The following is a 12,233-nucleotide window of genomic DNA, read 5'->3' as shown; positions in this document are numbered from 1 at the left end:
GGGGGGCAATGTAGCCTAGTGGTTAAGGGAATAGCCTCTGGACACAGCTCCCTTTGGAACCAGTGGGCACTTAACCTTCCTGGCTGTTCACTGTGTTCCCAAGTGCAGCCCGCAGCCCCCGTGTGGCCCCATGTAGTGTGCTTCCCCGCCTTCCCCCCACTCCCCAGGGCTGTGAGTACATGTGATTAATAAGCTGCTGTCAAGCTATTAAAAAAAAAAAAAAAAAAAAAAAACAGAAACAGAAACAAAAACAGCCGGGCGCATGGCTCACACCTGTAATCCCAGCACTTTGGGAGGCCGAGGCTGGCAGATCACTTGAGGCCAGGAGTTCGAGACCAGTCTGGCTAACATGGCAAAACCCCGTCTCTACTAAAAATACAAAAATTAGCTGGGCCTGGTGGTGCTCACCTGTAATCCCAGCTACTCAGAGGCTGAGGCAAGAGGATCACTTGAACCCAGGAGGCAGAGGTTACAGTGAGCTGAGATTGCAGCACTGCACTCCAGCCTGGGTGACAGCGCTAGACTCTGTCTCCAAAAACAAACAAACAAAAAATCCACAAAAACGACAACAACAAAAACAGCCTTTGGAGCTAGAGTGCCTGGCTTTGAATCCCAGCTCTGCAGTGTACTAACTGTGTGGCCTTGGACAAGTTACTTAGCGTCTCTGTGCCTGTTTCCTCTTCTCTAAAGTGAGATCCGTTCATAGAGTAGTAATTAGAGTTAATATTTTTTGGAAATTTACTTAGTGCCTGGCACTGATAAGCCCTATGTATTCAAATGCCAGCTGTTATTACTAATAAACTATGGGCATTACAAGGCTTGTATAAAGAATAAAGAGATTAATAAACAAATTCTAGTATTTCCTCCCACGGGAATGTTTTTGCACCGCCTGCTTGAGTGGCGAGCACTAAAGGAGAAAGTGTTGTGCTGACCACACAGCCAGGGATGATGGGCTCCAGTCTGGGCCTTAGGGGTGGGGCGTCGGGTTGGGGGAGGCCTTGCTGACCCCCACCTCCTGGCATCACTCCAGCTCCAGGTAGCCCAGCGGAAGCTGCAGGAACAAGAAGGCGAGTTCCGGACCCGCGAGCGACGCCTGCTGGGCTCCCTGGAGGAGGCGCGTGGCACTGAAAAGCAGCAGCTGGACCACGCCCGCGGCCTGGAGCTGAAGCTGGAGGTGGCGCGGGCCGAGGCTGCAGAGCTGGGCCTGCGGCTGAGCGCAGCCGAGGGCCGGGCACAAGGCCTGGAGGCCGAGCTGGCCCGTGTGGAGGTGCAGCGGCGCGCGGCGGAGGCCCAGCTGGGTGGCCTGCGCTCGGCTCTGCGCCGGGGCCTCGGCCTCGGTCGTGCGCCCAGCCCAGCCCCGCGGCCAGTGCCCGGCTCCCCTGCCCGGGCCGCACCCGCAGGAGGTAAGGGCAGTGCCGCGCGCAGGAAAGGGGGGGAGGTGGGCGGGCCGCACTGTGGCCCCTCCCCAACATGGCAGGTTTTTTTTTTTCAAGGAGCCCACCACACCCCTCCACTGAGGTCCACTTCTTAGCCCCGTCCCCTCACCGAGGCCCCTCCCTTCACTGATCTGTGCTTCTCAAGGGCGCTTCTTTTTTCTTTAGACCAGGCCTCACTCTGTTTCCCGGGCTCAAGTGGTCCTCCCTCCTCAGCCTCCTGAGCAGCTGGGAATACAGGTGTGCCACCACACCCAGCTAATTTTTGTAGTTTTTGTGGAGACGGGGTCTCACTATGTTGCCCAGGCTGGTCTTAAACTCCTGGCCTCAAGCGATCCTCCTGTCTCGGCCTCTCAGGGTTGGGATTAGAGGCATGAGCCACGGCACCTGGTCTAGGCCACTTATTTTTTGGGGGAAGTGGGGTGGTTCTTTTTTTTCAACTTTTGAGACAGGATCTCACTCTGTCACCTCAGTTGAAGTGCAGTAGTGTGATCTTGGCTCCCTCTGCCTTGGCAACCTCTGCCTCCTGGGCTCAAGTGATCCTCCCACCTCGACGTCCTTTGTAGCTGAGACTACAGGTGTGCACTACAATGTCTGCTTAATTTTTATGTTTTTAGTAGAGATGGGGTTTTGCCATATTGCCCAGGCTGGTCTTGAACTCCTGAACTCAAGCGATCCTCCCGCTGGGATTACAGGCGTGAGCCACTGTGCCTTTCCCGGACCGGGGGATGGAGGGCTCTTAATGCCCTTGACTCCTTATCTGATTTTCTGAGCCTCCATCCTGCCATATACTCCCATATACTTTCAGTCATCTCTAGGTTACTTACGATACCAAATACAGCTAAGTGGAAATCGTTGTTACACTGTATTGTTTTTAATTATTCTTTTTTTTTTTGAGATGGCATCTTGCTCTGTTGCCCAGGCTGGAGTGCACGATCTCGGCTCACTGCAACCTCTGCCTCCTGGGTTCAAGTGATTCTCCTGCCTCAGCCCCCTAAGTAGCTGGGAGACCACAGGCGTGTGCCACCACGCCTGGCTAATTTTTGTATTTTTAGTAGAGACGGGGTTTCAAGGCCGGGAGCGGTGGCTCACACCTGTAATCCCAGCACTTTGGGAGGCAGAGGCAGGTGGATCATGAGGTCAGGAGATCGAGACCACGGTGAAACCCCGTCTCTACTAAAAATACAAAAAAAATTAGCTAGGCGCAGTGGTGGGCGCCTGTAGTCCCAGCTACTTGGGAGGCTGAGGCAGGAGAATGGCGTGAACCCGGAAGACGAAGCTTGCAGTGAGCCGAGATCTCGCCACTGCACTCCAGCCTGGGCGACAGAGCGAGACTCCGTCTCAAAAAAAAAAAAAAAAAAAAAAAAAGACAGGGTTTCAGCATGCTGGTCAGGCTGGTCTTGAACTCCTGACCTTACGTGATCTGCCCACCTCAGCCTCCCAAAGTGCTGGGATTAAAGGCATGAGACACTGTGCCTGGCACACCTGGCTAATTTTTGTGTGTGTGCGTGTGTGTATATAAATATACATACATACATATGTATTTTTTTTTTGGTAGAGATGGGGTTTCACCATGTTGGACAGGCTGGTCTCAAACTCTTTACCTCCAGTCGGGATGACCTGGGAGCAGATGATGGTGATGGCTGCACAACAGTGTGAATGTAATTCATGCTGCTCAGTTGTACACTTAAAAATGGTGAAAACGGCCGGGCACATTGGCTCATGCTTGTAATCCTAGCACTTCGGGAGGCCGGGGCAGGTGGATCACTCAAGGCCAGGAGTTCAAGACCAGCCTAGCCAACATGGTGAAACCCCGTCTCTACTAAAAATACAAAAAATTAGTCGAGTGTGGTGGCAGACGCCTGTAATCCCAGCTGCTCGGGAGGCTGAGGCAGGAGAATCTCTTGAACCTAGGAGGCGGAGGTTGTGGTGAGCCGAGATCGCACCATTGCACTCTAGACTGGGCAACAAGAGCGAAACTCCATCTCAGAAAAAAAAAAAAAAAAAAAAAGAGCAAAGCCAAGGAAGGGGCTAGGGCAGTTCATGCGGGGGCAGCAGACGCCTCACTGAGCAGGTGATGGGTAAGGGGAGAATGTGAGTGAGCAGCTGGGGGAGGGACTTGGGGCGAGTAGGGAGGTCCTGAGTGGAGGTGTGCCTGTCCTGTGGACAGCAGGGGCCAGCAGTCCCAGAGCATCAAGCAGGGGGGTGAGAGTTGGGGACGAAGGGCTTGCTCCAATAGACATTATAGGCCTGTACGGGGACTTTTACCCTGAGACGATGGGACCTTCTAGAGCTGGAGGCCCCCAGGGGCAGGCCTGCTTCTTTGGGAACCTCTGAGCGAGGCCTTTTTGGTGGTGACCAAGTTCGTGGCTGCGGGGCAGTTTTGGTGTCCCTCTGCGGCCAAGGCAGGATGCTCATGGCAGGACCCGTGTCCTGCAGTTCCAGTGCCAGCCTCCAGGTAGAGCCCTGGTTCCACCCACCCTGCCCCCTCCACCTCCCCGGGCCATCACTCCAAGCAGAGTGCACAATTTTCTGCCAGGGAGTCGGGCTGCCTGGATTCCCATCTCAGCCCTGAAACTTCCCAGCGTTGAGAACAACCAAATCACTTTTTTTTTTTTTTTTTTTTTGAGCCCGAGTCTCGCTCTATTGCCTATGCTGGAGTGCAATGGCGCGATCTCGACTCACTGCAACCTCCGCCTGCTGGGTTCAAGCAATTCTCCTGCCTCAGCCTCCTGAGTAGCTGGGACTACAGGCGTGCACCACTGCACTCAGCTAATTTTTTGTATTTTTAGTAGAGATGGGGTTTCACCATGTTGGCCAGGCTGGTCTTGAACTCCTGAACTCAGGTGATCTGCCCGCCTCGGCCTCCCACCAGAGTGCTGGGATTACAGGTGTGAGCCACCGCACCCGGCCCACTTTTTTCTTTTTCTTTTTCTTTTCTTTTCTTTTTTTTTTTTGAGCAGAGTCTCTCTCAGTCGCCCAGGCTGGAGTGCAGCACAGTCTCAGCTGACTGCAACCTCTGTCTCCAGGGTTCAAGTGCTTTTCCTGCCTCAGCCTCCAGACCTCAGCCTCCCAGGTAGCTGGGACTATAAGCGTGGCCACCATGCTCAGCTAATTTTTCTCTTTTCTTTTCTTTTCCTTTCTTTTCCTTCCTTCCTTACTTTCTTTTCTTTTCTTTCCTCTTCTTTCTTCTTTTTTTTGATGGAGTCTCACTTTGTTGCCCAGGCTGGAGTGCAATGGTGCAGTCTTAGCTCACTGCAACCTCTGCCTCCCAGGTCCCAGTTCAAGCAATTCTCCTGCCTCAGCCTCCCGAGTAGCTGGGATTATAGGCGCCCGCCACCACACCTAATTTTTGTATTTTTAGTAGAGACGGGTTTTCACCATGTTGGCCAGGCCAGTCTCGAACTGCTGACCTCATGATCTGCCCACCTCGGCATCCCAAAGTGCTGGGATTACAGGCGTGAGCCACTGCTCCCAGTCTTTTCTTTCTTCTTTTTTTGAGACGGAGTCTCACTGTGTTACCCAGGCTGGAGTGCAGCGGTTCGATCTAGGCACACTGCAAGCTCCGCTTCCTGGGTTTAAGCAATTCTCCAACCTCAGCTTCTCGAATAGCTGGGATTACAGGCGCGTGCCACCACGCCCAGCTAATTTTTGTATTTTTAGTAGAGATGGGGTTTCACTATGTTGGCCAGGCTGGTCTCAAACTCCTGACCTCAGGTGATCCACCCGCCTCAGCCTCCCAGAGTGCTGGGATTACAGGCATGAGACACTGCACCTGGCCAATTTTTGTATTTTCGGTAGAGACGGGGTTTTACCATGTTGGCCAGGCTTGCCTTGAACTCCTGACCTCAAGTGATCCGCCTGCCTCGGACCCCACAGTACTGGGATTACAGGTGTGAGCCACCACACCCAGTCAAGAGAACAAGCAAATCACTTAACTGCTTTGTGCCAGCCTTGCCTGGGAAGAGGGTAAATTGTTCCTTACCTGTCAGGAAGTTGTCGTGAAGATGAAGTGCCTAGAACAGTAGGCACTCAGTATGGAGAGACTTGAGGTGATGCAGTGGCCACCCTTGCACTGGGCCCTGGGAACAGCGGTGGATGGAAGAGACGAGGCCCAGCCCTCATGGTGCTCATGGTTGGGGTGGGGTGGCAGACATCAGACCCCCCCTGAGGGTGGGATGAGTTTACTGTAATCCAGCCTGTGGCCAGAGAGGCCTCTGAGGGAGGGGGATGGCCCTAAAGGATGGGCCAGGCAAAGAGAGACCATGGGGAAAGGGGGAGCAGCATGTACAGAGGCCCTGGGGCTGGGACAAAGAATGTTCTAGAACATGAGGGATGCAGGGTGGCCAGTTTGTAAAGGGTGAGAGGGTTTCAGCTGGGATGGGCAAGAAGGCCCCTAAGCTATAGCAGAGAAGTTGGGCTTGATTCTGAGGGCTGTTGGGAAAGGCGTGGATGACAGTGAGTGAGATGTGTGGGAGGCCCGTGGCTTCCGCATCACTGAGCAAGTCTTCTCTTCTAGGAAGCGGGGAAGGGCTCAGCAGCCCCAGCACCTTAGAATGCAGCCCTGGGTCCCAGCCACCATCTCCAGGACCTGCCACCTCCCCGGCCTCTCCAGACCTGGACCCGGAGGCAGTTCGCGGGGCCCTCCGGGAATTCCTGCAAGAGCTGCGGAGTGCCCAGAGAGAACGGGTAAGCCTGGGTGTGCGTGGCTGGATGGGGAACCTAGAGGGCCCTGGGGAGGTTGCAGGGTGTCAGAGCAGGGGTCTTCCTTTGTTCCCCCATGTCGGGGCTACAGGACGAACTTCGGACCCAGACCAGTGCCCTGAATCGCCAGCTGGCCGAGATGGAGGCTGAGAGGGACAGCGCAACCTCGAGGGCCAGGCAGCTGCAGAAGGTGGTGGCTGAGAGTGAGGAAGGTGAGTCTGATCCTCGGGATCCCTGTTCTCTCTCCTGTGTTTTGGGCAGTTGAGGCAGGAGCCGGGGGATTGGCCTTTGACTTTGCCGTGGCCCCCATGACCTGACTCGGGGCTGTCTCCAAGAGGACCCTCCTTGGACAGCCTCACCTGTGTGCAGACCCGCACACTATAAAGTGTGCAGACAGTCTGGCCCTGCACTTGGTGGAGTGCAGGCTGGACATTTTGTGACCTGGTTTGGGTCTTGGGGCTGTGCTTGGCCATGCCTGATGGGGTGGGTGGTGGCTGCAGCCCGGCGCAGTGTGGATGGGCGGCTGAGCGGGGTCCAGGCAGAACTGGCGCTGCAGGAGGAGAGTGTGCGGCGCAGTGAACGGGAGCGCCGGGCCATGCTGGACCAGGTGGCCACACTGGAGAGGAGCCTGCAGGCCACCGAGAGCGAGCTCCGGGCCAGCCAGGTGGGCAGGAGCTGAGGGCCAGCGGGGCGACGGAGAATCTGTGTACCCGAGTGAGTGTCTAACTCTTATGTGCGTCTCCCTGTGTCTGTCTGCCTGAGTCTCTCTGCAACCCACTGAGGTAACCAGCCTGTGACTCTGTGAAACCCATGTTCAGACTCCATCCTCTCATGTCACTTGTGGTCACTAGGCTGTAGAAAAAAGAGCTTGGTCAAGGTGCAGTAGCTCATGCCTGTAATCCTAGCACTTTGGGAGGTCAAGGCAGGTGGATCCCTTGAGCACAGGAGTTTGAGACCAGCCTGGGCAACATGGTGAAACCCCATCTCTATGAAAAATACAAAAATTAGCTGGGCATGGTGGTGTGGGCCTGTAGTCCCAGCTACCCAGGAGGCTGAGGTGGGAATATCACTGGAGCCCGGGAGGTCGAGGCTGCAATGAGCTGTGATCGTGCCACTGGACTCTAGCAAGGCAGAGTGAGACCCTGTCAAAAAAAAAAAAAAAAAGAAGAAGAAAAGAAAGAGAGCTTGGGCTTTGGGCTGTCGTCTGCCTGGTTTTCATTTTCCTCTTCTGTAAAAGGAGGAGCAGTGATTACCTCACAGGGTGACACACATAGGCTCTTATCACAGGTGGTACTCAGGGGGCCTCTGTTTTATGTCTGTAGTTCTGGGGTTTTTATGTGTGTTTGGGGGACAGCTATGTGTGCCAGTGTGCGTCTGCGTCTGTTGGGCAGGAAACTCAGGCCCTGGTGGTGACAGTGCAGCCAAAGCTCCTCTCTGCCCTCCCCAGCCTGTCCCTCTATTACTGCTTCCCCCCACCACCCCCGCCCCCAAGGCCTCTGGCCTGGGGCCGAGCTTAGCTGGATTGTTGTGTCTGCGGCTTCAGCCCTGGCCATGGGCCCAGCCGCAGGGGCTGCAGGAGGAGGCCAGGAACAAACCTGGGCAGGAGCCAGAGTGGGGGCCCCAGACAGGGCAGGGCTGGGGCTCTGGGCAGGGTGGCAGAGGGGCCAGGCTCAGGATAGGGGCTGGGGAGGCTCTAATAACACCCCCTGTTGATCCACCCTGTCTCTAGGATAGTACCAGGGATGGGAGGACCCCTAGTCTGCCTTCCTGTCCCATCCCCACTCCCCAGGCCTTCTTCGTTGGCTGACTCTGGGCAGGGGAGGGGGAATCACCACCTGAAAGCCTAGAACAGCAGGGCCCCCTCAGAAGTGTCCGGCTCAGCTCAGTTTGCACGAGTCAGTGGGGCAGGAGAAGGGTCTTGGAATCTGCATTTCTATAGCCCCTCCTCAGGGCTCCTGTGAGCACCCAGGTTGTGGTACCCTGGGACCAATCCAGTGTCCCCACTGTACAGATATGAAATGGGGCCAGAGAGCGCGAAGGGGCAGTCCTGGGTTCCACAGCCCATTGGCCTGGGCTAAAACTGGAAGGTGGGCTCTGGGATCTTCACATCCACTCATCCTGGGAACACATGGGGAGACCGAGGCCCCCAGAGGGTCCCAGGCCGGCCCCGGCTCACGTAGGTCACCCTTTGAGGCTGGTCCCCACTTTCCCCCTAAGGGCCCCAGGGCGTGTGTGGGAGGGCTGCGGGGTGCACTGGACGTCTGGGCCTGAGCCCCACGCCACCTGCAGGAGAAGATCAGCAAGATGAAGGCCAATGAGACAAAGCTGGAGGGCGACAAGCGGCGCCTGAAGGAGGTCCTGGACGCCTCCGAGAGCCGCACTGTCAAGCTGGAGCTGCAGCGGCGCTCGCTTGAGGGGGAGCTGCAGCGCAGCCGCCTGGGCCTGAGTGACCGTGAGGCCCAAACCCAGGCCCTCCAGGATCGGGTGGATTCCCTGCAGAGACAGGTGGGCCCCTCCCCACATCACAGCCACAGTGTTCGCATGCCCTGTGCCAAGAGCTTTGTAGGCACTACGCAGTCCCCCAACAACCCTGTGAGGCAAGTATTACCCACATCCCCATTTCACAGATGGACAAATGGAGGCTGAGAGGTGATGTCATTGTCCAAGATCCCATAGCTAGTAAGAGGCAGAGCCAAAATTAGAATTCAGGACTATTTGATGACAGCATCTGCATGCATAGGAGTCATCTGGGACAAGTTAGAGATGTAGGTTTCACTCATTTCCCTTTTTGCCTTGACTGCTAGGAAGCTCAGCTCTAACTGGAATGTTAAATAATATGGCTAGCCTTGCCTGAACACCCACCAAAGTCAAAAATAGAAAATTTTAGGGTTGTGGTGGTTTCCCTTTCTCTTCCACGGCAGAGAGGAGAGAGGAATGAGGACAGGGAGGAGACCGGGGAGTCTGAGACAACTAGGTTGATGGCACTCTGGGCACGAGTAGTTAGCCAGCAGTGGGACGGGGCCCAGGTTGCAGTAGGCTGAGCCAGCGGGAGTGCTTAGGGACAGTGGGTCTCAATGATGGAGGCCCAGAGAGAAGTGGGGAGGGTGTGGATTGGGCATGCCAAGTAGAGCTCACAGTAGGAGCAGAGGTGTAGAGGCCAGATGGGAACAGCCCCCGATTGTTCCGGCTGTCCTCTTGCCAGGTGGCCGACAGCGAGGTGAAGGCAGGGACCCTGCAGCTGACCGTGGAGCGGCTGAACGGGGCCCTGGCCAAGGTGGAGGAAAGCGAGGGGGCCCTGCGGGACAAGGTGCGGGGCCTGACAGAGGCCCTGGCCCAGAGCAGTGCCAGCCTCAACAGCACCCAGGACAAGAACCTGCATCTACAAAAGGCTCTGACCGCCTGTGAACATGACCGCCAAGTACTCCAGGTCTCAGGCCCAGGGTCTGGCTGGGGTGGGCCCAGTGAGTCAGCCAGTAAGAGCAGGCTTGGAGGGGGCCCCTGGTAAAGAGCCAGCCAATGGGGCAGTCAGTTGGAGCCAATGAGAGCGGGCTTTGAAGGGAGGGCGTGGGCCCAGTAGACCATCAGCCAATGAGAAGAGGCTCTGGGTATGTCCCGTAAGAAGACAAGGCTACCAGTATAGACTTGGGGGGACCCAGGGGCAGGGTTTATTGGGGAGAGTTGGGGTCTGAGTGGGTCCCACCTTACGCAGGTCAGTAGATAGGCCGTGGATGGGTTTGGTGTGCACCCCACCCTCCACGTGAGATGACTGCCTGTTTTATGCGCTGTGGACCTGTCCGGAGGTACAGAATAGAGAGGACTCCTTAGGGCTCCCAGGCCAGCCAGGCACCATCAGCCCCTGTCCCCCAGGAACGGCTGGATGCTGCCCGGCAGGCATTATCTGAAGCACGGAAGCAGAGCAGCTCCCTGGGCGAGCAGGTGCAGACGTTACGAGGCGAGGTGGCTGACCTGGAGCTACAGCGGGTGGAGGCCGAGGGCCAGCTACAACAGCTACGAGAGGTGAGGGTCAGGGTGTGCCCCCTCTGTCCCCAAGACTGTGAGGCCCTGGGACAGGGTGGAGACGTTCCCACCCATCTCAACCTCATCCCAAACTCTGGTGCAGCCTCCAGTAAGGAAACATGGTTCATTCAGAGCATAGTCCTGTTGTACAGATGGAGAAACAGACTCAGAGAGACAGGTTTGGCTTCAGGTGACAGTTCTTTGATGTGGACCTCACCGTCACCTGCTCTGTGAGTGGGCCAGCCTCATTGTCTCCAAGCTTCAGATAAGTACGCTCAGGACCAGAGGGATTCGGGGCCTGCCTGGCTTCTGTTGCAGGTGCTGCGGCAGCGGCAGGAGGGTGAGGCTGCAGCCCTGCACACAGTCCAGAAGCTGCAAGACGAGCGGCGGCTGCTGCAGGAGCGCCTGGGAAGCCTGCAGCATGCCCTGGCTCAGCTGGAAGCCGAGAAGCGGGAGGTGGAGCGCTCAGCCCTGCGGCTAGAGAAGGACCGTGTAGCCCTCAGGAGGACGCTGGACAAGGTGGGCTGCTCCCCAGGCTCTCCCCCTTCTTCCTCTAGGGCCTAACCGTGGTGGATCCCACTGCACATCCCCAGGGTCTGCTGCCTCTGGTGGGGTTAGGTTATTCCATCAGGGTTCAGGAACCTGAGCCCCCTCAGTAAGCTCCTCCTGGCACCCTGATCTCCTGTGGCTCTCCTGCCTAGGTGGAGCGGGAGAAGCTTCGTAGCCATGAGGACACAGTGCAGCTGAGCGCAGAGAAGGGCCGCCTGGACCGCACCCTCACGGGGGCTGAGCAGGAGCTAGCAGAGGCGCAGAGGCAGATCCAGCAGCTGGAGGTCTGACCCCACACAGTCCGGGACCCCAACTTCATCCCTAGTCTGAGTGCTCAGCAATCCCAGTGGAGCTGATGGCCCAGCCAGCCCAGGGCCCATAAACCCCTCCTCTAGGAGCCCTGAGCTTTCCAGTGACCCAGCTGGGCCATGGAGGGAGGGGTTCTCCCTAAGGTATACAGAAAAGACACTAAAGGTCTGTTTGCACGTGAGCCTGTGGGTTCATGTATGTTGTGGCCATGCAGCGGTGTGAGAATCCATGTGACGATTCTTGTGTATGGAGCATGAATCTTGTGCACCGTGTGGCGTGTCTAGGTATTGTGAATATGTGTTTGCGTACAGATGTTTTCATGTATGTGGGAGTTGGGCCTTTGCACATACACATGTACCTGTGTGAGTCCAGGTAGGTATTTACATGCTTGCCTTTGTGCCTGTGTGTATGACATCTGAGTGTGTGTGTGTGTGTGTGTGTGTGCACGCACCTGCCTGAGTGGGGGTCATTGGGTGCACTCACCCTGGGCTCGCAGGCTTAACTGTCAGGGCCAGCAGGATGGAAGACACACAAGGATCTCTCCTGCCTTCCCCCTCTGCACTGGCCGTGTCCCAGGGAGGTACCTGACAACCCGTCACACATGCACACACACACTCACACTGGGCCAGAACCCGGACCACAGCCCCTCCCTGCAGGCGCAGGTGGTGGTGCTGGAGCAGAGCCACAGCCCGGCCCAGCTGGAGGTGGACGCGCAGCAGCAGCAGCAGCAGCTGGAGCTGCAGCAGGAGGTGGAGCGGCTGTGCAGCGCCCAGGTGCAGACTGAGCGCACCCTGGAGGCTCGGCAGCGGGCCCGCCGCCAGAGGGTGCGTGGGCTGGAGGAGCAGGTGTGAGGCCCCCTTGGAAGGCTGGGCCAGGATGGATGTATGGGGCTGGAGGCAGAGGAGAGACTTAGTCAAGACCTCGTGGGTATAGGCAGTTGATGGCTCCGATAACCAAAAAGGGTGGGGTTGGCTCTGCGCTGGTGTCAGCCAAGACCAGACCAGGAGTCACGGGATGCTCCTGGGCCCCAGGCCTTCCTGCCATGGCTCTGTTCCCCCTGGCTCCATGCTCAGGGCAGCCTTCTCTCTGGGTGGCCAGGTGGGCTCAGCAGCTCCAGCCTCAGGTTCTCCCAGCAATCTGTCATCCCAGAAGAGAGCAGGGGCAGAAGTCCCAGGGCTGTCCCTCACTGGCCCGCTCAGATCACGTACCCCTTCCTGACCA

The 12,233-nt window shown here is 56.9% G+C and overlaps 1 protein-coding gene across 13 annotated transcripts in view; it reads left to right on the top strand.

The window, feature by feature from the left end:
- Positions 1 to 12,233, top strand: part of CROCC (ciliary rootlet coiled-coil, rootletin) — a 59,471-nt gene that overhangs the window by 46,293 nt on the left and 945 nt on the right. For 8 of the 13 annotated variants that reach the window (XM_063719894.1, XM_054556224.2, XM_054556238.2 and 5 more), the window contains 10 exons: positions 1,031 to 1,403; positions 5,953 to 6,122; positions 6,229 to 6,349; positions 6,638 to 6,801; positions 8,427 to 8,642; positions 9,340 to 9,564; positions 10,005 to 10,154; positions 10,473 to 10,673; positions 10,856 to 10,987; positions 11,669 to 11,857. In XM_063719894.1, the coding sequence (XP_063575964.1) occupies positions 1,031 to 1,403; positions 5,953 to 6,122; positions 6,229 to 6,349; positions 6,638 to 6,801; positions 8,427 to 8,642; positions 9,340 to 9,564; positions 10,005 to 10,154; positions 10,473 to 10,673; positions 10,856 to 10,987; positions 11,669 to 11,857 (1,941 nt within the window). The remainder of the gene's footprint in view (positions 1 to 1,030; positions 1,404 to 5,952; positions 6,123 to 6,228; positions 6,350 to 6,637; positions 6,802 to 8,426; positions 8,643 to 9,339; positions 9,565 to 10,004; positions 10,155 to 10,472; positions 10,674 to 10,855; positions 10,988 to 11,668; positions 11,858 to 12,233) is intronic. The other 5 variants (XM_063719899.1, XM_054556207.2, XM_063719889.1 and 2 more) reach the window with 4 other exon arrangements.

The sequence above is a fragment of the Pongo abelii genome, chromosome 1 (assembly GCF_028885655.2).
Source record: "Pongo abelii isolate AG06213 chromosome 1, NHGRI_mPonAbe1-v2.0_pri, whole genome shotgun sequence".
NCBI classification, from domain to species: Eukaryota; Metazoa; Chordata; class Mammalia; order Primates; family Hominidae; genus Pongo; species Pongo abelii.
Note: the sequence above shows the minus strand (reverse complement) of the source record. Positions and strands in the feature narration are given on the sequence as shown.